General features: G+C 41.0%; 1 protein-coding gene across 1 annotated transcript; it reads left to right on the plus strand.

The window, feature by feature from the left end:
• Window positions 1-260: 260 nt before the first annotated feature.
• Window positions 261-25927, plus strand: wnt6b (wingless-type MMTV integration site family, member 6b). The gene is made up of 4 exons (XM_084544998.1): window positions 261-1173; window positions 9883-10103; window positions 21428-21789; window positions 23085-25927. The coding sequence occupies exons 1-4, from the start codon at window positions 1094-1096 to the stop codon at window positions 23544-23546; spliced, it is 1125 nt and encodes a 374-aa protein (XP_084401124.1). The 5' UTR covers window positions 261-1093; the 3' UTR covers window positions 23547-25927.
• Window positions 25928-26284: the final 357 nt, after the last annotated feature.

A 26284-nucleotide genomic window follows, 5' to 3' on the forward strand; every position in this document is an offset into this window, starting at 1 on the left:
AACTTCACACACACACACACATTAACATGCTAAAAATTGAGCTTTTTGTACACAAAGGTCGGTGTAAAACCACACCTTTGTCTTTGTGATAATTTCTTTAAATTGTGGATCGGTGCCAGTCAGTTGGCACAAATATTAGAGAAGCGCTATCACAACTCTGACAGCTGACTTCACCTCGTTCCATAAACTTTGATTAGGGTGACTGTAAACACATTGACAGGCTGGTCTCTCTCTCTCTCTCTCTCTCTCTCTCTCTCTCTCTCTCTCTCGCTGTCTGTGAGAGTGCGCGCGTGTTTACCCCGTCTCTGCTCTCAGTCGGGTCCTCCTAAAACTAATTGCAGTCTCTTTCTCTCTCCCTCTCTGAGTGACAGCGAGGATTTCGCTTCGCCCGAAGCGACGTCACGCTGAGGTGGAAGGAGACCAGCGCATTTTTCCTGGCTTTATCATCCAAAGAAAACACTCTGATAGAGTGTGCAGCAGAGACGCCTTCTCTACCTGCAGCCGGTGGGCACCGACAACCGTTTCACCCACTTCACCAGTGCGTCAGTGGAGCAGAGCGCGCACAGGACAACTCGCTGCATCAATACAATACACTTTCATCGTTCAGAAATGCAGCAGCGCTCTTGTTGTTCTTCTTCTCTGTCGTCTTTATTATGTCATTGTTTAAAAAGTCCCCAGAGAGTGGCGAGAATCTGAGCGTCTTCACAACCGGAGCTTTTTTTCTTGCGCTTTTTTTGCGCTCAGATCAGACTTCACTATTCTCCTTCCTACTCGGACCGCTTTGAAAGCATGTAATGCCCTGCGACTGACAGAGCAGAAAGACAATGAAGAGGTTAACCACACCTTTGAAAGCGGACATCTCTTCAGTAGCCTCTTGACCAACTTTGTTGCGCATTAAGATGCGCCCGAGAGAAGAGGAGTTGGGTTTTTGCGCTCTTGTTGACAGACCGTTTCCAGCGAGCTGTGATCGATTCGTGCCGCCAGAAAACAACGACCTCTTATGTATTTAAGAAACCATCAAACTCGGTGTTGGCTGAGTTCGTCACTTTAAACTTTTCCTGGGGGATCTCCTTGAGGGTTTGCAGCGTTCAACATGACGATTCGTCTATCACGAATCCAGCTGGCCCTGTTCTTTATCTTGCTCTGTCCGGTCAATATCATCGGACTCTGGTGGTAAGTAGTATTTACCACGTGTTTTGTGCTTCTGTCTCTTGTCAACTAGGGACTTTAATCATCTCCTCAGATTTAGCCCAGTGGGCAAAGTGCGCGTAATGAGGCGTAATGTTGCTTTTTAAAATTTATCCACAACACCGTCCCTGAGCATTATCTTTCACGCACACACAAAAAAATCCTGGAGTTTGTACTTGCTATCCTCATAATTAAGCACCCATGGTCATCTTGAGCAAACGTGCTGCCACAATTAAAACCAAGCAGGATGCAAAAGAAGAATAAGGGCAAAGAGAGTCTAAAAAATACACAGTGCCCTGATATATTTTTAAGATTTTATTTTTTCATGTCTTTTAGTTGCTAAAATTTGCTGTCTCCTACAATGAATTAATGACTGATTAAGTGAATTCCCTTCAAAGTCCCAGGCCCCAAGAATACTGTGAAATGTTCCCCAGTGTAGAGACTAACACACTGAACCTGGAGAAAAGAGAAAGACACAGAGAATCAGGGAGGTGAGAGAGGTGTTTCTTTGCCTGCAGTGAGAGAGAGGACGGGGAGATTGGTGGATGTGGTTGTTGATGGTGTGTGTGTGTGTGTGTGTGTGTGTGTGTGTGTGTGTGGAGGGTTCAGAGTGAGGAATGTCAGGTGGCCCTCTAGGCGCAGTGGATATGTCATCATAAAACAATCCATATAGGCTCAGCTCGGCAAGGTGTGTGACAGTCCGAAAGACAGACAGACAGACAGACAGACAGACAGGCCCAGCAGATCTGCTGATAACATATTTTCTGTTCACGTGGGTCTCTGTCTGTCTGTCTGTCTGTCTGTCTATCTGCAAAGGGCTTTCTTTGCTTTATGCTTTATCATTAGAAAACATCAAATGTCTCTGTCTTCATCTCTTTCTCTCTCTATAGCCCCCCTCTCTCTCAGACACACACACAGTCACACACTTCTGCAGTGTTTGAATGTGAAGCTTTGTGATTTTTTTTCTATTGAATCCTCCCACTGTTCATTCACAGCCCAGTCAAGGTCAGTGTGGGATGTAGTGTCACGGAGGCTCTGTAAGTCTATGTCCTTGTATAACTGGCAGACGGACCTCTTCAAACGTTTCTTTAAAAAGTTCCTGCTTATATCTACAATATTTATTGACCGTACATTATAATATTGTGTCATCGTCCTGTAAGGACATCTGATTCGCATATAAATGACAGCTAAACACTGGACTGATGGACCAGTAGGGTGAATGCTTTTTGCTAGGTGCAAGGTGGGAAAGCGGGTAGTCTTAAGTGAAGTTGACTTCAGAGTCAGAGGAGTCATGAAACAAGAAGCTAAGACTTGCTTGACCGAAGAAACATTAATACACAAAAATGGTCCAGAAACTTGTCTTTGTAACGTCACAGCCGTCCTCCGGTTTGCACGAACCCCACTTAAAAGTGAGAAGAGTTTCGTGTGACTGTTTTCAGCAGTCTTGCTTTGGATGTAGGGCCAAAATAGATTTTTTATTTAGCCAGAAGAGTGCAGGACTGTTGCTGAAAATGTGCTGTGACCCAGCTGTGGAAAGAAACTGGTAAAAACAATTACCCTATCGTGGACGGTAATTAGTTTATAGGCTTTAATTTAAAATCTTGTCATGTACTACAGCTGAATTTAACTCAAAAAGAGGACGGGAACTGAGCAGACCTTTGTGTCATAATGCATTTAATTTCTGGTCAATTTCATGCTCATGTCACTGTTCACTTGGCAGCACATTCTACAGGACTTGGGATATTTATTTTAGGCAAAGCTGTAGCAGATTAAGGGAATCAACACTTAGAAATCAGCTACTTCCTTTTTATCCCCACTGACATACGTTGTCATCTTCTTTCACTCACTCAATTGTTCACTGGCTCACTTACACACTCACTCACGCAGACAAATGAGTGGGCATATTCACTAGCGCCTGCGCACACACACACACACAGTGGCCGACTGTGGTGCAGCTAGGGTGAAGCCACACCTGTGGGTTGCTCTCCAGTCTGCCAAGACAATGATTCTCTCTGTTGAAAGATGCTGGACATACCATCATCTCTCTTTCTCTGCCTCACGCTCGCTTTGTTTGAATGTCTCTATCTCTGAATGTCTTTTTCCCATACTTGTCCTTTGAAGGAAAATGCCTATCGTACAGATAGGTTGTCGCTGAAGGAAAAGAGGGAGCTGCAATGAGAGACGGAGAGTGAGAGAGATGAAATGCTGGGAGATAGCTGTCCTTTCAGAGCCTCTGCTGATTAAAGCGCTCTAATCATTTGGCCTGAGAGCAGAGAGCACAGCTCAGAGAGTGAGGAATGTCTTTGCTCTCTTATACTAGTTTTGACTGCAGTGCTTAGGATGGCCAACTTTGTTATGTGTGTGTGGGTGTGTGTGTGTGTGTGTGTGTGTGTGTGTCTGTCACAGCCCCGGTTTGGCGGACAGCCCGTCTGGAGCGTGCCACAGGTGCACACACACACTGCATGTGTGCGTCCAGGCTCTCTCATTTGTGAGTTTATGTGTGTCACTCCAAATATCCAACCAGTGGATCCTGGTTAATCTGTTTAACATGCACTCAGAGACATACAAACACACACATTCAGTCACACGGTTATAGAGACGTAAATGCACACACACACGTGTTCACACACATGCACGGACTGTGCAGGGAGAACCTCCATGATCACCACAGGAGATCTTATCTTGTCCACTCAAGTCCTGGTCTGAAAATGCGAAATGTCTAATCAGGACCAGGGAGATGGGTACAGATTAAATGACGATGTGGGTTTGGCTTCATAGGCAGCAAAAGACTGACATAAAACTGTGTCTGGGGTTACTGGATGTGTGTGTCTGCTTACAGTGTTTTTCAGCATCTGAAGTACACAGTATACTTTTATATATTTTCAATCTGCAGGTTTTCCCACCAGAACAATTTCATTTTTAAGTACTCCACAGAGTGGAAGTTGTTTCTAGTAGCCTCAAATATGCCAAATGTACCATAATGTTTTCTTTCAGAAGAAACATTGTTCTTCCTATGGTGCTAGTCTGGCGTAGCCATTGGGATTTCATAATTCTGCAACCAATCAGAGCCATATTGTTGTGAACAAATTCAACTCCACGGCGCTCAGATGACATGTAAGGCTATGCTGCCGTTACTCTTCATCACCGCATAACACCTGCCCAAATGATTTGATTGGTCCAGAAGATCTTTGCCGGAGCATAATCAGTTCCCAACAGAGTGGTAACAGACCAACTTTTCACCAGAAAAAAGGAAGCACGAGGAAGTTCATCTGATTTCCAGGCTGCCACAACACCATTATAACTGTATTTGGTCTTTACCTGGATATGTGTGCACACTGTAAGGGAAGAAATCATTCTATTACTCTGACACTGGAGCCCCTTTCAAACATCCTGTTTAATGTTGGACTGTTGTGCATTTAATCCACCTCGCCGTTCTGTGTGAAATGCAGGGAGACTGAATAGGCTTTTGCACCTTTTAGCCAGCAGCCGCGGTAATCACTGAGCTCACTCGACATCTGTAAATGGGAGACGCACAACATTGGATACAGATGCTTTTGTGTTGCACGTCTGGACTCGGCATTACTGCGGCATGCTATCTGAAAGCACACACTGGGCGGCATTACTCCGGATTTGTTTGGTTCAGTGTGAATGAGCAGCATAATGAGGAGGTGTGCGCAGGGCTGACTCTTTGTGAAAGGGGCTTTTGATTACTGACAGACATCACGGCCAATGTGGCAACTAGCATGTCTCATTCAGTAGCAAACATACCACAGCTTGCCTGAGGCGCTCGCTGATGTTATTTGCTATTATTTAAAGGAAAGTGATAGTGCAGTAACCCCCATTTAGTTGCTATAAGTTAAGCTTTCTGCATGATATAGGCTAATCCTCTCTCTGATTCTGATTTGTATCTTTTGGCTGTCAGTGCCGTTGGGTGTGCCGCTGTTGTTAAAACCGGACAAATGTTTTTCTCATGTGAAATTGGTTTGGTGGTGTCGGTTTTTCTGCCGGTCGCAATTAATGGCTACTGCTCAAACTGCGTGCAGTGCGAGTTACCAAAAGTTTTTATTGTGACTAATTTCACTGTTCTCAGCCTTACATCAGCAGCAACAACATGATCAAACATGTTTGAAAGTGATGGACGTGCCCCAGACTGCAGGGTCACGAAAACAGCAAAGCAAATTATTGAGGCCTCACTGAGCTTCTTTCCCCCCATCTTTTAAATTAGTTCGGGACGGCAGACAAATTTTTACATGTGTTTTGGTTTTTATCGTGCTTGCATCATTCCTTTATCACCTTGTATCTCATTCTGTCTCCGCCTTATCTTGCACTGAACCCTCAGCTTCTTTTTCCACCTTTAGACTCTCTCTTTCTAGCTTTCTCTCTCCGACCCCTTTCCTTTTTCACTCTGGCGTCTCAGACTAGTGCTTGTCGTGACTGTCTTCATCTCCAGCATACTTGAGGGATTAAAGAGGGATGAAATTCACTCATTCGTGGGTGGAGTGAAAAAAAAGAAGGGCCCCGTTACAGCACGGCTCCATATCTATGGTGCCGTGAGATCTTTGATGAAACCTGAGGTCTCTTTGAGCACAAATGTTTAATCTCTTTCTGACCCACCTCTGGGCCAAGAACATACTGAATAAGGCATCCTTTTGGAATGTCTTCTATTCTTTTTTCATACACAGTGTGAAACACTGTTAACCCAAGCCTTTATTTTTAGAATTAATATAAACATAACTTCATAAAGATACTGCAGGCATCCACTGATGATATGATTAAAAGTTTAGATCTTGATTGGACCATAAATCTATCGCAAATGGATTTTGCATTGATAGTCTACTTCTGATTCTTTGTCTCGTTTTATCTTCAACTGCTATGATCCCCTTCCTCTGTTGTGGTTTTTATCATCCTGAAGACCTGTTCATGCGAGACAGTGTTTCCTTAAAGCCCCTGATGCTATCAACGACTGAACATCCTCCTTGGCGTTCGGTTATCTGTTCAGGAGCGGTATCGTTAGACGACAGACTGAGGAAGAGTGGCACTTTGCATGCAGAGGATCTGATTACCGTCTCGCTTTGAACTCGCAGGCGCATGAGAACTTTTATCTGTGTGCATGCCTGTAATGAAGGCACCTGCTCGGATGAATGTGCGCGAGTGTGCAAAATGTGCACGCAAACCTCATGTCTGTATTGCATGTGTATACGCTTACACTCGAATCCTCCCAGTGTGATTGTTTAAGCTTTAAGAAGGTCATTGTGATGCACTTTTATCTTTATCGACGATTTAGAAATGAAAGTCATTTCGTGACAAGGTTTCCCTGCTTTTCTTTGCACCTTTTAAAGTCCATATTACATATTACTCCACCACAGAAGGATGCGCCCTTTAATGTTTCGCTCTCCAAGCCAAACAAGGTCAAGAATTCTGGACACTTCAGATGCACCCCATTTTTGGGTGTATCTCCAGCGATGTACTTTTCCACCTGAGTTCACCTCACTTCAGACATTTTCATTCTCATCATCATCATGCCCCGTTTGTGAACTTCTAAGGCAGTCCAATACATATTATCTAACAGCTGAAATCAATAGAGCATTTTATCCTAAAAAAACAGTAGCTACTTCTTAACGTCTTAAATTTTAAAACTTGAAAAACCCTGTCACTTTAGTGAAAGCTTAGTTATTAGACTAGAATATTTAAGTCAGACAGTTATAATTCTCACTGGTGCTGTATAAATAAAACTGAAATGAATTTCAAATAACCTGGCATGTGCCGTGGCCTCTATTATCCCAAGGCAACTATTTTATGGCAGCACTTTGGGTTATGTGTTGTGATCTGGAGAGGAAAATGGCAAAACCTGGTCACACAGATTAAAGTCCTGTCCCAAATCCACACCGCACTGCAATACCACACAGCATGTTCTCAGGGTCAGATGTCAAATTTAGAAACTTACCGAACAGAAATTAAGAGGCCTTGCAAAATTTCACATGAACCCCTAATCAGTAGTGCTCTCATCATCAGGAAAATTAAAATCACGTACGCCCTTTTTCACTGAATGAAAAGATAGAGAGGAGAAGATAACAACTTAATGCAGTCTGTAAAGATGTCCAACACACTCTTTTTTTGTGTTGAAGTGCAAATGGTTCATGAACAGTTTTCCGCGATTGGATGAATACTGAATTTTAACATTCAGTAATGTTAAAATTCTTCTGTTAGATAAAATATTTCTTCATCTGTTTTCACTATCACACTTTAATGTATTTATTTTTTGTGCTAGAAGATATCATAAGGAATGTCTGCTCGCCCTGCGAAGCCCTCTAACTGTCTCTCCCACTTCCAAACTCTCCGTCCTCCCCTGACAGTGACACAGGACAAAACCTCATCCAGTACATTCACTGGTTTTTACAACTCTACACCTCCCATTATAAAAACCAGGCTGGCTTTTGTGAGCTGCTGACAGAGTGAGCTTCCCGCCCCGCGCTCACAGACACACACACACACACACATAGGCACAAACAAGCCATTTCTCTTTCTCGCATCCATAAAATCCAAAACAGACTGCACAGAAATACACTTGCATGCACGGACATTCAGTTTACTCTCCGTTTGTCTGTCTCACTTTCTCTTCTCTCTTTCTCTCACACTTCCTGGTGGCGGCGGGATAATAAGTGGTTCTTGAGAGGGAGCTTGTGTTGCTAAGTATTGTACCTGTACCTGCTCATTAACAGCCACAGACTGTCTGTATGATTTAATTATCCGTGTGACCACCCTACACGCTCATACACACAGAACATCTGCGCTGAAAATACAGCATTGTTTCCATAGCGATGTTGGCAATACACTTTTGATAATCACAGAAGGAATGCAACAGTGGGTGTCCCTGGAGTGTGCATACAAATATGCGTGTGTGTGTCTGTGTAGACAGTGCATGCATCAGATCCTGCACTGTTTACATAGACACACACATCTTTGTGTGCACACTAATTTTTTACTCTAATATCCAGGTTTTCATAGCAGATATCTTGGCAGATTGTGTGGGATTAAATAAATCTACTCCTCCTCTTACAAGCTGAGATAACTGTAATTCATTCTGTCTACCATTATCATGTGTTTAAGCCCTAGTGGGACAGTGTTTGGGCCTCCAGAACTGCCTTTCCATGACAGGCTTGGCAAAGAGGATGATACAAGATTTCCCATGGAGGGTGTTTTCATTTTGTCATCTGCTGACATGTTAGCCTGTTAATTGTTTTATTAATATAAAAATATGGTTTTCACTGTGATAGACTGGCGACCTGTCCAGGGTGTACCCTGCCTCTTGCCCCATGACAGGTGGGATAGGCTCCAGCCCAACCTGCGACCCTTCACGGGGGGACTTAAAAACGACTGCAAGTGTGTGTGTGTATGTGTGTGTGCGCAAATGTCTTGCTGCATATCAGACCGCCAGGAGAGGGGATTGGCAAGAGTGTTTGTTCTGCTTCTTAAAACAAACTCTCAAGGCAGATGAATGATATCAGGAGGTGCGATTAACATGGACAAGGCTGACTGAAAACCTATGAGGCAGCCTTTTTGCTTTCACTTTCTCTCCCTCGTTTTCACAGTGAAACTCAAAGTTATGGATCACATCTGCTGAGATTCACTGACTGCAAGTCGTCTGTGAAGAAGAGGCAAGAGAGAAATGGAGTAAACGAAAGGAGGATGAGAAAAAAAAACATGTTCAGTATACACTTTAATATACACTGAGTTAGCAGTAGAGCACGGATGAGTTTGTCACAGCTAAGGAGAAGAAAAGAATGGAAATAAAGTCATCTCATAAAGCCACTTTCCTCTTATGCCACTGAAGTGGCCACAGATGCTGGCAGTGCCTCTGAGGGGTAGAGCCAAGGCCCTTTTTCCCATTAAGAGTTAGAATAAACTATTTATCTTTATTATATACACTCATCTGTTAAAGCTGCTGAGGAGGTCCACAGTTGTATTCATCATACACGTATATACATTTTAATGTTTTAAATATTTGAACTACGTAAAGCAAGCTTAATTTATTTTGCCACACATTTAAACACTGTTTTTTTCTGCTTCTTCGCTGTAATATAATATATACACTTTTCATTTAGACGGGTTTAATCTGGGAAGTATTATGGATTGGATGATTTGAAGGGTATGTGTGGTTTAAGCGGCGAGGCTCCCAACTGCAGCAGCATCTGCAGAGAAGCTGTATCATCTGGAAATCTAGAAAGTCTCCCTTCTGGTTTACCGAAATCAACTTAAGCAGCATTAAGATAAACTGTAAATGGCCTTTCTGTTAGGAGACGTCCAACTATATGACTTCCAACTTTGTAAGGACCACACAGCTCTCGCAGGAGCGGTCCAACAGCAAAATACAGACTTGTGAATCTGACGTCAGAGCTCAGATGCCTCTGGGAAACTGTGCTCTGTTGTCTCCCACATGCCCGTTCAAGAAGCGCATTGTCGCCACAGCTGAGATGTGGTGGGTAGAACTGGCAGCCTTAGGAGCTGAAAAAAAAAAAAAGAAAAAAAAAAACTTGGCTTGCGGTGATTTGTGGCTGCTGATGATTGCAGGCACATTGTTTAATCTGTGATTGAGTTAACAGGTGTTGCTCAACAAAGAAAACAATATGAACTTTGTGTGACTGTCATGTTGCTAAGCGATTGTTCTCGTCTCTTGCACTGTTTGAACTTCCGCAGGGCGGTGGGCAGTCCACTGGTCATGGACCCCAACAGCATTTGCAGGAAGGCGAAGCGTCTGGCGGGGAAGCAGGCTGAGCTGTGCCAGACTCAGCCAGAGATCGTCAGCGAGGTGGCCAAAGGCGCCAGGCTGGGTGTCAGGGAGTGCCAGTACCAGTTCAGGTACCGCCGGTGGAACTGCACCAGCCACAACAAATACTTTGGCAAAATACTTCAGCAAGGTGAGTGAGGAAGGACAGGATGTGTCCTGTTTTACTTATATAAAAATGTAAAATATGTGTTTCTATTCCCCCTGTCTTTAACATTATTGTGTAGAATGGAGTACCACTTAGTTAGGAACTACTTATTTGATACTTGCTGTGAGTTAGATAAGAAGACTGATGACTATCTGTCAAATGCGACAGCTTGATATAAAACATAAAACAGGAAAATATCTATTCTGGCCTAAGTGTTCTCTAACCTGATGGATATTTTCCATAACATACTTGTCACACATTGTGAGAAACCTTACATGCCCTCAGGAACCCATGTGAAGGAGCTCCTTAGAACAATTCATTTACTTTGCTACATGTGCAAACAATCGTGTTGTTTTTTTTTAAAGATTTGACCACCGCTGGCAGCTCAATGCTGTTTCTGAAGGCCAGTTGTCTCTAAGTCAGTGATGTATTCGATAACTACTTCTTACATCTTACAATTAGCTTTCTAAGTTTTACCAGCTGACTCTTAGGAATTTCCTTGAAAACCGACAGTGTGATACGCGTAACATGGTCTTTGTCACTTGATCAGAAGTGAAGCAGCCACACATCCTGAAGGAATCCCACAAGAATCCCCTCCAAAAAATACTCCTTTCGTTCTTGTAGAGCTACCCATAGCTGTATCTTCATATGGTGTAGACATTCAGTACATGAAAGTGGTACTGATTAAGAGAAGTGTATTTCATTTACCACGGTCAAAAAACCCAGGTAAAAAAAAAAAAAAAAGTACACTAAGAAATATACTTAATTTAAGTATACTTAGTATGCTTCTGTGACCAGTGCTGATAAATGTATTAAAGTGTACTATTTTTGCTGTACTAAAAATGTACTTTATATGTTAATGTTATGTCATAAGTGATACTCAAGATATAATTCTGTTGCAATAAGTGTACTTGACTTTACTTTTTTAGGGACACTTTTTATAAATGTGTTTCAAGTACATTTTACTCTAGTTTTAAGATACATGTCAGTTTAGTGATAATGCTTAGGAAATACACTTGGAATTTAATGAAAATATGTTACACATTCTAGGTAACACATTCTGAATATAATTTAGGTGAATTCATAAAGTGTTTCAGGTTTATTTAAATACATTTAAAGTTAAGTGCACTTAGCTGAAATGCTATGTTAACAACATGCTAACAACAAACAAAACAACAATTTCCCTTCATCACAAACTTAAACTTAAAATGTATTCATCCTTAAATCAAGATGAGTTGCGTCTATTTGAACAAATTCAAATTTAAACCAAATATGACGTGGTGACTTCCACCGAACAAAATAACAACTATGCACACACTCACTTGCTGCTTCCAGTTTCTTTTTAAACGCAGCATTTTCATTGTTACATTTCCTTCTAATCACTGCTCTCACGTCAGACACATTTCATTTGTTCCTGCAAATTCAGCAACTATGGTCTATTAGCGTATCCATAAACAGGTTTGTGTTATTTCAGGGCCCTGTTCTCCATTGCTTTTGCAAAAGACCAAATTTGTCAGTCATTTTAGCACGATGAGGTGATGAGATTGAAGGCTGTTGCGGTTCATTTGTGACGCTTTTGTTCATCTGGTATTCCTCAAATCTGGAAAGAAGTAAGCATATAAAACAGATGTCAGTAAATCCCATATAGTCATCCATAAATTGCATTAAAAATTACACTCTACAAGTTATCTGAGCATTAGCTCGCGAGCTCTACTTACCGTTCTTTGCGCAAAGTTGTTGCGTCCCGGTCTGTAATCTTCGACCTGCAAGTTTTGCATTCTGCAATTCGTTTTTTGTTGACCACTTTATAGTTTTTGGATCCGAATGAAATTATCCTTGGTATCATTTTATAAGTCTTTTCAAGTCATAAGGCTCAAGCCCGAGTGAAGTCCCAAGTCATTGGTGTTAAAGTCTAAGTCGAGTTGCAAGTCTTTCTGCATTTTGTCAAATTGAGTCTAAAGTCAGAAATAGTAAGAAAACTATCGAATGCACATGACAATAGTATATGAAAATTCACTAAAAATGAACTGATCTTTAATGCATTCAAAGCACACTGCTAAGTAATGTACAAAAAACATTTTTTTTGAAAGTATACATTTTATGAATACAAAAATCTATTTAAGTATAAGTGACAATTAATGTACTTATTGAAAGTACAGTTAAATACTAATGGGTGAGCAATGCACCTTTGACTAGTATGTTTGTAATATACATTTCTTTTACATGTACTATAAATGTACTCACTGATACTGAAGTACATTTTTATTACATTAAAATACACTTCATTTGTATCTGGAAAGGTATCAGGTATAAAATAACCCAATAAGCATTAGCATTACTGAACTGTGTTAGACATATCACGCCAGTTGTTTAGCATGAACCTTGAAGTACATGTACATATTTGATGTATATCCATGGTTCTCTCGGTCCCTTCAGAAACCTTGTCTTAAAAAAAAGTCCTAAAAAATGTCAAGTCCCATTTTTCCACCGCGAGTATCTTGGGATTGCGGCTGGGGTCCTCACGCCAACTTGAGGTCAGAGCCCTGTCTGATGGCACTCCAACAGACAAGGGCGGCTGTTGTATTTCAGACTAGACGTATTCACACTTGACTGACTCTCCTCTTCATCAGATTGGGCACGCATGAAGTGATCAGCTAAGATTGCCCTTTCTCTTAACATCTCTCGTGCGATCTCTTAACATCTTCCTCCAGCTCTTTGAAGTCTGTAATATAACTGATGTAGGGTCACCGCTGGGTCCTCTGCAATTACTGTGTTGGTTTTTCTTTCGTGTGATTAGATTCATAGAGAGCTGCTTGTCTCTTCTTTGACTGCAGTTACAGAGGGTCTTTATCTGTGTGTTTAGTTAACAAACAAGGACATTTAACATTAATATAGCGCGACAAACATGTTATTAAACCAATTTTGGGTCTCTGTGGAGGATGATGTGCATACTGAAGTTTCGTTCTCACCTGTCATTAACGTTACAAGATTTACATAACCTTCTAATCGTATTAATTTCACATGCTGTATTATATTAGTCATAATGGAATGATTGTTAAAGCTCTCGTATAATTTTCCCTTTTGGAAAGCTTCTGATTACTTTTTGGCCTTACCATAAGCCCACAGAAAATAAAAATATCCAAGTTCCCTCAAGGAAGTGAAAAACTTGCTGTTTGATTGTAAACTTGATGAAAGTAACAGGATCTAACATTTGGGTGGGGTGGTAATCTTGCGGATTTCAGCTAAAGCCAAAAATACTGATTACTGACACAGAATGTTACACGGTTAAGAAAAAGCACTTAAATGCGTCAAAAATGCTTTGTGACCTATTGTATGATAAAACTCCTGCATTTTGCAAATATTAGACAGTGTATTCCTTAAAAGTGTCTATTATTGTTATTATTATTATTATTTCTATATATATTTTTTTTTACTTTGGTTGGAGTTTTACATAAGGGTATGGGACGTGTGAAGAAAGCTGCAACTCAAACCCTTCTTCTATCCTGTTCCAAACAATACAAAGCTTAGATCTGTCAACACTAACATAGAGTTATGAAATTAAAATTTTCAATTCCATTCAACTCAATTTATTTTGCAGTCTTCAACTTCAAACATGTACTAAGCTAGCTTGCAGTGGGCTTGAGACCACCTTTTGATGAAAACTTTCTACACCAGATGGTTCAGTGATGCTAGGAGAAGTCGTATTTGTCGGTAACTCACGTAGCCGAACTTCGCGATGGTTCAAAAGAATGTTGCTTTGTCTCTTATCTCGCTTGAATTTATGACAGCGCCGATGTTGTCTGTGTCTCTGATGGAGAAGGACAGAAGGAGAAAAACAGAGTGAACACACAAAGATAGACTGAGAAAGAGAGAGGAAGAAAAAGGGCAAGAATCTACCAGGGGACAGGCGATTAATCAAAAATTCCTCCATGTCCGTAAGGGTGGCCAAAGTGCTCCTCCGTTTTGAAGCCTTTGTCCTCAATTACCTGGATCCGCTCTTAATAGCTGTTATTATAGTACCTGTGGATGTCAAAATAAAAGTGCCTTTGTATTTAACGTGCTCTCGTTCTTTAAGTGGTTTACTTAACCTCATTGACCCCGTTTTAGACTATTGAGATAATAAGATAATACACTCGTACAATATTATGATGGCTCAGGTTTTATTTGCAGAAAGGTCACACAATCTTGGTGGAGACTGCTGGAGCCTGTGTAGCTTTCAGAATTTTCAATCGCCCCTGAATCTCCTTTTCCAAACATTCAAGCGGTGCACATTTGTGGCAGTTTAGAGGAGAAAGTCTGCCACAATACTACTTATTGCCAAAGTTGTGCTAATGCAGCGTTTCAATTGATATTACCTTAATATCATAACAGTCGTCTGTGTAAGCAATGCCTGGAGGACTGTTATTGGTACGCACCATGTAATTATGTATCATTCTCACCTGTTGTTTGGATTATAGGGAGTTCCACTTGGAGCTCATCACCACAAATAAAGTAACAATAAACTATTGAAACTGTGGGCAGTCACATGAACTGTATTTGTTTTTATTGTAGGCTTTTCATAAATCACATTTTCTATTTCACTATAGCTTACGGAGGCTGTCTTTTTGTCTTTTGCCCTGACAGCAGTGTTTCTGATTGAGATTCATGTGTCTGTTTGTGCCAGAAAGATCTTTTTTTGTGCTCGCGTTCTTGATTGAAGGGACCTTTAGTAAATACTGCTGTAGGTTTAATGCTCCGTTGATTTGATGTAATGGCACTACTTTAAAATGTGTCTGTGAATAAAGCATATTTCGTTGTGAGGAAGAACTGATACAGAGAAGAAAAAAAATGACCTCTGCACGTAATTGGATAGTCCTACAACCAATCAGAGCCATTTTATTGTAAACAAATTGAACTCCAGGGTGGAAAGTTAGCTGACAATCATCTGATTCACTCAATCACATTTCGTTGTACAACAAAGACCAGTGGTTCTGGGGTTGATAATGTGCAATGAAATCTAAACTTAGAATCAAACCACTGCACCTAATTAACAAGAATTAAGAAAGAACTAATTTACACTTGAACTGGCTGTCACAGCAATTGAAAAGCAAAAAAAAAAAAAAAAGCATTTATGTTATGTAATGGTAAGGGCAAGCTCCCCCAGAAAACACTTGGGTTGCATTGCAGTGTCTGCAGTCGGAAAGAAAACTGCCTTAATATGCCAGTCAGTGTGATCTGCAGACATATTGAAATCATCATAGTGCGGGCTCCATCAGTACTCCATTAAGCATGGTTTGACGCTGACTATACTCAGAGGAACGTGAGCAGTCTACAGCAATGACAGTCACTGACAGCTAGTCAAACACTGAGTTGAATATGATGGAAAAAAACAACCTTCTTTGGTGTCATGTGGTGTGTGTGTGTGTGCATTAGATAACCTTCCTCAGAAAAGGGATTAGCTTTGTGACATGTTGAAGAGTGTCATGGCTGCTGTATCAACATGTGCGTATGAGTAAGAAGCAACTGTAGCTTGTCAGTGGTATAATCAGACTGAAGTTGAAATGTCTTATTAGCTTTGCAGCCAGCACAGAGATGATAATGGATCCATCACATGTCCAGCTGTATGAAAATTAAATAACAGCATATTCTAACATGCCATAGGGCGTATGTTTACTTTTTTGATTTGTGTCAAGCCAGCGGATGAAAGGGGCCGACAGTGTGGAAAGGTGTGTGTCTGTGCGTGTGTGTAATAGACGTTTTAGTTGATTTCACAACATTACTGAAACTCTGCTATTTTACACCTTTATTGCAAGAAGTGTGAATGAATGAACATGTCGACACAAGGACTTACTTAGCGTCTGAATCGAATTGTTCTCTCCTCTGGACATGAACCTTTCACGTAGACTCGGCTCCAAAACGAGGTCAGATTTCTGCTTTCTTGTCGTTAATCTGCACTTATTATCCCCTTTTCCTTCATCTTCAGCGTGTTTAAATAACTTTCAAGCCCCGGAGCAGTCACGACTCGCAGTGTGAGCCAGCCAGCCAGCATACAGGGATGCTGGTAATCACACAAGGGATGTTGCGGCTCTTCTTTGAAAGCCGTGATGGATCGGGTGTGTGCGAACGTGAATGTGGAAATCTGTGCTCAAGCATAAACAAGGACTCTTGCTCTGGGCTCTACCATGATTGCACATTAATTAAACTAGTTGTCAGTCATGTCAAGGGGTTCATAATAGTCTTATTAATGAGCTTTATAGGATCACACACAGATATAAAGACATGTATCCCCATGTTTACCCGTTTACTTTAATCTGACTGGTATTTAAAGTGAACAATAGGACTACTTTATATTTCTGTAATGGTATCTGATACAGTGATTATGTTATTGCAGTGTAATTTTCAATAAAATGCAGATACAAAGAGATCTCTTTACAGAAAATGATGATTTAGTTGAAAACAATAATTTATAGGTTTACGAAGCTGTTATGTTTTAGAGATGGGTGTTTCGGCATTAGTGTGTTTTATGCCATTTTTTTTTAGTAGCTGTGTTTGTGAACTGTCGCTTTAATTGGAAAAATATTTTACGCTAAAAATGCTCCAACTGAAAAACTACCCAAACCTACTGAGCTTCATTAAAACAGAAAGGGCTCTGAGGACAGTCATGCCGATTCCAAATTATGACGCACCTTTCCAACATGACCACTTTTCAGATCTTATCATTGTCTACGCTCAAATTATGGACCATCTACAAAGACAGACAAACTCTCTGTGATGTCACTATAGGTTCCCGGGAGAACAGTTTTGAACCTCAATATGGTGGTTCTAGGTGCTGCCATCTTGGCTCCGCCTGGCTAGGAACTAATTCACCCAGTGATCAAAGAGGTAGAGTTTGAGTGCTGAGGCGTGTGGCTATCGTACCCCCAATCCCCCACAGATTTAAAAAAAAACAACAACTTTGTAATAGCCATATTAAAGGTGGCATGTTTAATCATGCTCAAATGACCAGAACACACAAATAACAAAATAATCATCACAACAATGCGCTGCTTGAATTAAACTGAAACATTAACATTTTCAATATAATGTGACAAAGTTACGCACAAGCTTCCACTTTTAAGAGCAAAGAGGATGGATGACAGGATCAGTCTTGGAGGCAGAAAGCAGATAAGTTAGGGGAAATGTTAAATAATATTTTCAGCCGCGTTAAACAAAAATTAGGACGGCACAGTGGCGAGGTGGTTAGCACTGATGCCTCACAGCAAGAAGGTCCATGGGCCAACTGGGCCTTTCTGTGTGGAGTTTGCATGTTCTCCCTGTGTCTGTGTGGGTTCTCTCCGGGTACTCCAGCTTCCTCCCACCATCCAAAGACATGCTAGTTAGGTTAATTGTTGATTCTAAATTGGACGTAGATGTGCATGTGAGTGTGAATGGTTGTCTGTCTCTCTGTGTTAGCCCTGCAATAGACTGGCAACCTGTCTAGGGTGTACCCCGCCTCTCGCCCGATGACAGCTGGGATAGGCTCCAGCAGACCCTGCGACCCTTCACAGGAATAAGCGGTTACAGAAGATGAATGAATGAATGAATATACAAAAATTGCAGCAACTTTAAATGACTGTGGAGCTAACACAACCCCGTCATCATAACACAGCGGTTATGGAAATAAAATTGCAATAAAGTTACATCCCTGGTCAAAGCTGACAGTCTGTGATGGCAGACACCTGTCACTCAAAACTTCCACGACCCAAATTACCCATAATTCAAAGCTTTAAATAATGTTGAAATGCATAAATCATATAACATTTCATCCTGCCGGCTAGCCTCAAATCCTATCAGAAAAGGGTTCTAGGAACAGGTCATTGGGATTTCATTATGGGTTGTGTTTCAACAAATACAGAGAAAAACAGTCCTCTTCACGCAATCGAATGTGTCCTCAAACCAATGTGAGTCATTTAACGTTATGGTGCTCAGATTACGTGTAGGACTATGTCGCTGTTTCTCTTCTGTCCATCTATGCATAAAACCCAGCCAAATGATTTGATTGGTCTGGCAGATCTTTGCCGCAGCAAAAATAGTTGTAAATTGTGATCGGTTGGACGCCCAGAACATGCTAAGTTTACCAACATCTGACCAGCTATCAGGTCAGTTAAGCTTATCTATTTGCTTAAATGTCCTGACTATATGCTGCAACCTCCAACAACTCAGAAAAGCTACAAAAATGCAGATCCACATAATTAACATTTCACTCCATGAGAAAACATCATATATTTTTTAAACATTCCTTATCTGGATCAGAAATTTTAACATACCTGATCATGCTTGTGTCATTGCCTGAAAGTTTGATTAAAAGAATATGTGCTAAATCTTGCAGAAGGGCCTTTTGGAATTAGAAGCAGACATAGACAGGCCCAGACACCCACCATGGCAGAGAATTTGTTTGGAATTCATGTCTGCGAGGAAAATATGAAACAGGGTGCCTCAATTCATCAGAATTTTGATAGCTTGTTTTACCCTTCTCTCTTTATTATGTTTCTCTCTGAACCATCTTTTTAATTTTCAATCCTGGTGTGTGTGTAATGTGTGTAACATTACATTGCTATATGCAGATTTTCCATATGAGATGCGTTTTTTTAACCAGTGCAGTTGAAGACATCAATATTGCCTCCCAACTTGTTTGGACAAAGCTTGTGTTACAATCACCATATTGTACTAATAATGACTTTGTGTGCTGATGTTTCACACACGTCTCTAAATAGACGCAGGGATGTTTTGTGGATGACACATCTACAGTTTAGTGTGTTGCGACTCCTGAAAATCCCTCCTTGCTGAACAGCAGGGACAAAAAGCTGTGGTCTATCTGGCCATATAGCACACACTCATGGTTGTGAATAAGCTCTACGTGAAATGCACCTCCACCCCACACACGTAAAGTTACATATACCGATGAATCTCTGTGATTTATTTAATCTGGCATAAATCACAGCCAGATCCAGACAAACATAAAGCATGGGATAAACGATGCACCGTGGCTCATATAAACAGAGGGCCAGCTGTCTATTTGTGGAATGTCAAATGCTTTAAAACTAGATAAAACACACATATGCAAAGGAACACATGCAGACAAACTCATACAAATTTGCCTGCATGGGAGACATCACAGGGTGTTGGGGTGCACAGCTGGTATTGATATCAAGACCTGCTGGAGTGTGCAGGTTTCGTCACACGCCACCAGTAATATGTGTGTGTTGCCATTCCTAATGAATCCCATTCACTGAATCATGCGATATAGAGTTGGCAGTGTTGATGGTGGTGACTGCACGCTCACTGCCTTCCAGTTCTCAGAAATAAAAGTCCTTTGCTTAGTCTCCACACGACATACAGCAGATTGGGTATTTTTTTTCATTGGTTTTCACAGAGTTCCAGCATTGTATTCATGAGACTTATACGAATTTCCCTATGACTTACCCTACAATCTAAGCCCTAATCTTGTCCTGGCTTGTTGGTTGGTTAGTTCCACCACTTTTGGTCCAGACTGAAATATCTCAAGTATTAGATTTTGGTTTCACAATGACTTTTCCCAAGCACCATCAGCAAGTTGAAATGTGTGATTTTGAGTGAAATAAGTTCAATGTTTTGGCAACTATTGCCATGGAATTTGGTTATTGACGAAATACCTTCAAAAAGAATGTTAGCATGTTCATGTTAGCATTCTAACAAACTATGCTAACGAGGTGAACTGTGTTTAGGTGATGCTGGGAGTAAAGTTGGTCTGGAACCCCTCCGTTGGGAACTGATTATGCTCCGGCAAAGATCTGCTGTGCCAATCAAATAATTTGGGCGGGCTTTATGCAGTGATGTACTGAAGATTAACAGAGACGTAGTTTACACATTTACAGTTGAATTTATAAAAAAATTTTTTTTTTTTTTCTGTACTGGCTGAAACACCCTATACTGAAATCCCACCGGAGTGTTACGAGACTCATATTCTGATAAGAATTGAGTCTGGCTATATAGTTATCTGACAGAGTAAAGCTAATGTAACTGTAACCTATTCAGCTTGTTTCTCATTGTCAACAGATCCCAAGAAAAGACCATCTTTGACGTCTTAGGGCCCTAAATTCATAGCTTTCTTCTGCATTGCAAGTTCATCTCCCAGTGCCTTACTGTTTTTTGTAGTTGTTTTTTTGTTGTTGTAAGTTGCATGGCTCTCAAACTTTATCAAGAATTGTCATGCACAGAACTTATGTTTTGTATCTTTGTTTTTGATGCAACCCAAGTTTCCAGATTGTCCGTGAAACACAATCCACACTCTACACACAATTCCAACACATGAAGGAACATGACACTTCAACTGTGTAACATACAATAGTTTTTAGACTGTTCATTGAGTCATTTCTTGTGTTTGTATTGATGGGATTTGTTACTGTCTTCCTTAGAAAATATTAAATTAATCAGATTAACAGACAGATTTTAATAAAAAGCACAACAAAAAAGATTAATTTAAAATGAACTGTCATCGGCACACAAATGTATAATTAAAAAAATGCAAGGAAAAGAACAAATAAGACATTCATGAGACAACATTCCTTAAATCAGATATTATTACATAGCTGCTTGTATCATGTCCAGCGAATGACAGTGACTGCAATAATTCAGAAGGAAGACGTGTTGAGGTGAGGGTGAGAATGATGCTGGAGCCACAAGGGAGGACAGGCGATCAATTTGCAGTTGTGGTTGGACATGCCCTTAGCCAGGGGTGTTAAGCTCTGCACCCGAAATAAACCGGCAGCTGCGGCGTGTGTGAGTGTGACAGTGTGTGTGCAGGAGAGAGAAATAGCCCTACAAATCCAGCGACGCTGGAGACTTGAGTGATTGAGCAGGACGGACAGAAAGGTGCTTTAATCCTGTTCCATGCAGCTGAGATGCTGACTGACTGGATGCAGAGACAGGGACCTGGCTTGTTCAACCTTGTTGTCCTCCAGTTGATTGAGGATGACATGAGGTTGACCAGATAGAATGTCCGTGTCTGTCTGTATTGGACTTGGATTACTCAGTCGATTTTCCAAAACATATCCTTCCACGTTAACACATCTGTTTGTTTGCACAGATTGTAAACTGGTATTAGTCTTCTCATCACTCTCGTAACCTAAAATGTTGCTTTTGCTTTAATATTACATCATTGTTTTTTTTTTTAGTGGAGCTGTTTAAATTTCAAATCTCTGTGCCATAGGAAATTACTCTCTGCTCTTACGTTTTGGAGACTTTGTTTACAAACCAGACTAAAATAATTAAATGAAGTTGAACCTCTTTTTTGCTTGTCACTGTTACTCTAGATATCCGGGAGACAGCATTCGTCTATGCCATCACGGCGGCTGGTGTGACACACGCTGTGACCCAGGCCTGCAGTATGGGAGACCTCCTGCAGTGTGGCTGTGAGGCCACCAGGAACCGAGCACCTCCAAGGCCGCCCTCCTCCTCCTCCTCCTCCTCCTCCTCCTCCTCCTCCTCCTCCTCTTCCCCCTCCCCCTCCTCTTCTTCCTCCGGGGAAGGTGTCAAGTGGGAGTGGGGGGGCTGTGGAGATGATGTGGAGTTTGGTTATGAAAAGTCAAAACAGTTTATGGACGCCAAAAGGAGAAGGGGGAAGAGTGACATCAGAACGCTCATTGACCTGCACAACAACGAGGCCGGGAGGCTGGTAAGAAACCAGTTTGTGTTTCCATTTGAAATCAGTGCAGTTCAACACAACTTTGATGGACTTGAATGTACTGTATTTAACTGCTATCGTATTTAACACAGGTCTGAAGTCTGACTATACTCTAAAAGCAGGAAAGCTGTTGCTTGTTCTTTGGAATGTTCCTTCATTCCATGAACACGCAAAAGAGATAGACGTGGCCTCCAGCCATATTTGTGTAGAGCCGTAAGCCGATATTCTAACAAGAATCAGGTTTCTGAAACAAAAAAATAAGAGCGTGCCACACATTTTGTTTTCAAGCCTCCGAGGCAGGGAGCTTCTAACATTTCCACAGAACTTGTAGGAGTTTTAAGTTCTTCTTTGTTGCATGTATGAACACTTAGTGACTTAAAGCCATGACAATTCAACACGCTACCATAAGATTGAAGTTGCAATTGCAACTCTCCAGATGAGTTATACATGTCAATTTATAACACAGTTTGGTGAATATTCCAGATTATATTCGCTTTTAGCTGTCTCTGTTTTGCCGGTAGGTTGCAGTCCGCTTGAAGGAACGTTGACACGTGCCCAAGCTCCACACAATGTTCACTTTAGCTGGGGTCAGAGGCAGGTAGAGAGTAAGAGAGGAGAGGAGGATTTTTGGGATAAAGTCCAATTGTAGCATTAGTGAACAAACCATCTAATCATAAAAGAAACCTGTGCACACATTCTCAGCGGCTGAGAAACAGCATGCTGTGATGTGCCCAAATGTCTGTTTATGTGCATGCGCTCATGTGTACCTGTATACACTTTGAATATGTGTGTGTGCGTGCGCGTGTCTGCGTGTGTGCCTAAACAGGCAGATGTCTGTGTGTGTGTGCGCATGTGCGTGATGGGTTAATTATGTGCAGTATAAGTGAATGATCTGTTGTCAAGGCTTGTTAGATGTAGGAAGGCCAGAGGCAACATGGAGGAAAGGGGGGCTGGGGAGTTAAATTCCTTCGGAATAGCATCTGCTTTTATCTTACCTATCTATCTGTGTGTGTGTGTGTGTGTGTGTGTGTGTGTGTGTGTGTGTGTGTGTGTGTTTGCATGATTCGGTGGCTTTGTCTGTGATGTATCTTTAAAACACAAAGATAAATTCTTTTTTAGTGATCTTGCCATTTGTGAATAGCAACCCTGCATCACTTAAGTTAAAAATTCTTTGTATTTTTCTTTTTGTTTGATCAACTGTCTTTCTCTCTCTTTTTTTCACCTGCTTGCCCTCCTTCACCTCTCTTTCCCCCTCCACCAACCCCCTCAACACTTTCCCCTGCTAGGCAGTGAAGCTCTACATGCGGACTGAGTGCAAGTGCCACGGACTGTCTGGCTCGTGCACGTTGCGCACGTGCTGGAAAAAGATGCCTCATTTCCGTGAGGTGGGCGACCGCCTGCTGGAGCGCTTCAACGGTGCTTCCAAGGTGATGGGCGGCAATGACGGCAAGACCCTGATCCCTGTTGGCCAGAACATAAAGCCGCCGGACAAGCAGGACCTGATCTACTCGGATGAGTCTCCTGATTTCTGCCTCGCAAACCGGAAAACTGGTTCCCTGGGAACAAGGGGGCGCATGTGCAACAGCACAGCGATGGACATCAGCGGCTGTGATTTGTTGTGCTGCGAGCGGGGCTACCGGGAGGAAACTGTGGTGTTTGAGGAGAACTGCTTGTGCCGTTTCCACTGGTGTTGCGTCGTCCAATGCAAAAAGTGCTTGGTCCGAAAGGAGCTTAGTCTATGTCACTGATGAACTGAGGCTGAGGGTAGTCACATTTCTTGGTTCATTATTACTACTTCTTTCTGAGGTTCTTTCTTTAGGCTGGCTAGTATGAAAGAAGAAAAGGACTTCAACCTTCAAGGGGAGACTTTTTATTTTAGTCTTTTTCACTATCAGATAATGCACGCCTAAGCCATTAAATGACATGCCATTCAATCTTGTTTAGTCTGTAGGAATTTTGAAGATCAATAGGTCCTGGCCAACACTTCAAAAGCCACGTGGAAACAATTCCAATACAGACCAAAGGAAACGATACCAGAAAGCCAAATACGTTCCTTTATTAAACTACCTACTGTTTGTTTCTTGTTTATGTGAAAGGACCAAAGAATGTTCCATTTCACTGAAAACTAGCAGAGCCATGTGTGGAGGATCCAGCTGGTACAGTTTGTGTCCCCTTGAATCACTACCAGTTCAACAACATGTCGATCTGAGCTCTAAGTGTGGGTTTAAAACAAAAACATTTAAGGCATCAGCATATCATGAGGATGAGTATCCACTAAACAACACGTCCACACTGACTATAATCATATAAAGATTTGTTTTTTGTACTTTCCTTTATTTAAAGTTCTTTGGAGACATCGCTTCGTATCTACAATATGACGTAGAAGAATTGAACGATTCAGGATGTCATTATGGCCCAAATAACAAAACTTTCATTTTAGTTTTATGTGTGTGGTGATAAAATGGCTGTTATATAAAAGTGTAGCAGCGTAATCACATTCTTGATTATGCATTTTCATGACTCAGATCAACTTTACATTTACCACCCAAAATACATTTTATTAAAATCTTTAAAAAGATGTAATGGAACACGGCCAACAAACACAAAAAGATGCTGGTCTTGACTTTTTTTTGACAATTTTTTTTTTCTGATTCTCCGCCAGAATAATGCATAAAAAGGGAAATGGTATCTCATTATTATATTTGAAGAATGCTGTCAACACCATGCCTTACAGGTGTGGACTTGGCCTGCCAGCGAAGACTCTTATTTATATAACAATATGATGACAAGACTACTTCTACCAATTCCATCTCTCTCAGAAGCACTTTGGATACAACAGCTGCCGTGGACTTCCTCAACAGCTTGGCAGAGAAACCTTCTGGGGTTGGCTGTTTTCTGCTAAACCAAAAGAGAAACCAGCATTTATTTCCAAGGCATGTTTCGGTTTCAAGAAAATGTATGTGATGTATTTTGTCGATCTATTATGATATACAGGGCTAATGTAATAATGCACTTTGGATGTTAGCTTTTATTTGATACTGGAAGTGCATGCGTGTTCGCCTGTGTGTGTGTGTGTGTGTGTGTGTATGAAAGGAAGTATGAGTGACTGTGTGTCCATGCAGGTTGGCCAGTTATCACCATATCCTTCAGTGGACAGTAATGTTGTATGTATCTGTTAGTTGCTGTCTGCTGTTAAACTGCATTTTGCTGGTTACTGAAAGCACACTGCTCTTTGACTCTCTGTCTCTTAGCGGGACAGGCAAGATCTTTGATTTGTTGCTCGTTTCTTTTCCCGTAAACCTATCATGTCATCTCATTTACACTTTTTTTTATTATCCAACAATGTACAGTAAGTATACTGAACTATAAGACTATGTTGCTTCAACTTGTTCTGTTAATTTTTGTGTGTGTTTGAGGAGCGTTCAGGTAGGAGCTTATCTTGCCTTTAATAATTTAGAGTCAGCCTGTTTTGATCTTCCATTCGGTGGTGTACCGTGACCCAGATGTGGAAGATGTTCCCAAAGTTACATTGTTGCTTTCATTGTCTGCTGTACTACGGCATTTTGCAGGGCCAAAATCAAACGACCAACTTTACTATTGACTATTGAAATTGTCCAGCTGTCAATGTTAGCAGTCACTTTAGGTCATTATAGTAACTTTAGCTTGGACTGACATTCTTCATCAATATTTTGTGACTGCAGACCCACAACACAAACGCCAAAGCTGTATAATTTCGCAATAAAAGCATAGATAGTGGAACAGCAAAGCAAACACATAGACTACATCTTATCACATTGGTTTTTGTTTGAGCATATCCATCTCAATTTTTTTTTTTCCAATGTTTGAACATTACTCTCTCCAGGTTTAGTGAAAACTTTCAATTCAAGCATTTTTTATTTTTTTTGCAAAATAGAAATGTGACAGTAGTGACAATAAAAAACAAAACAAAGCAAAAAAAAAAAAAAAAAACATTACAAAGATAGCTGCCTAATTCAATCCATGCTTAACTATCCTATGTTGCTTTTGATTTGTCTCTGTTCTTCAGCGTTTTTTTTTTTTGAGAAATCAGTTCATATTTGGATGTTACACTGCAATTTCATTAAACATAGTGTCTAAAGTGACTACCATGGCTTGTGACTCACACTGGAAACAGCATTCAAAAAGATGAAATACTAATTTCTTAAGTTCATTAACGGTACTAGAGTAGGTCAAGTTTTACTTTGGAGTTGAAATGTGTCTTTTAACCCAATCCTGACATAATGTTTCACATCAAGCCTTTCACACTATATCCTGCAAGTGGCAGTAACAGCAGCAGCAGCACAAAGCATCTATTCATCCATCAGCTGTTTATAGCTTTAAACATTTTCGGACTAATATAATTTTTATTTCAATGTTCCCTTCAGGGGTTTTCCCGATACTTATTATGTGAGTTTTGCAAGCTCTTGTTTTAACACAGGCAAGGGGTCAAGTTAGGCTTTGACATCAG

The sequence above is a fragment of the Chelon labrosus genome (assembly GCF_963514085.1).
Source record: "Chelon labrosus genome assembly, chromosome: 5".
Taxonomy (NCBI): domain Eukaryota; kingdom Metazoa; phylum Chordata; class Actinopteri; order Mugiliformes; family Mugilidae; genus Chelon; species Chelon labrosus.

Bases quoted from the DNA above. Each gene is read 5' to 3' on its own strand.
- wnt6b (XM_084544998.1), top strand. From the start codon at position 1,094: ATGACGATTCGTCTATCACGAATCCAGCTGGCCCTGTTCTTTATCTTG. The intron at 10,104-21,427 runs GTGAGTGAGGAA...CTGTTACTCTAG, and splicing joins TGGCAAAATACTTCAGCAAG to ATATCCGGGAGACAGCATTC. The intron at 21,790-23,084 runs GTAAGAAACCAG...TTCCCCTGCTAG, and splicing joins ACAACGAGGCCGGGAGGCTG to GCAGTGAAGCTCTACATGCG.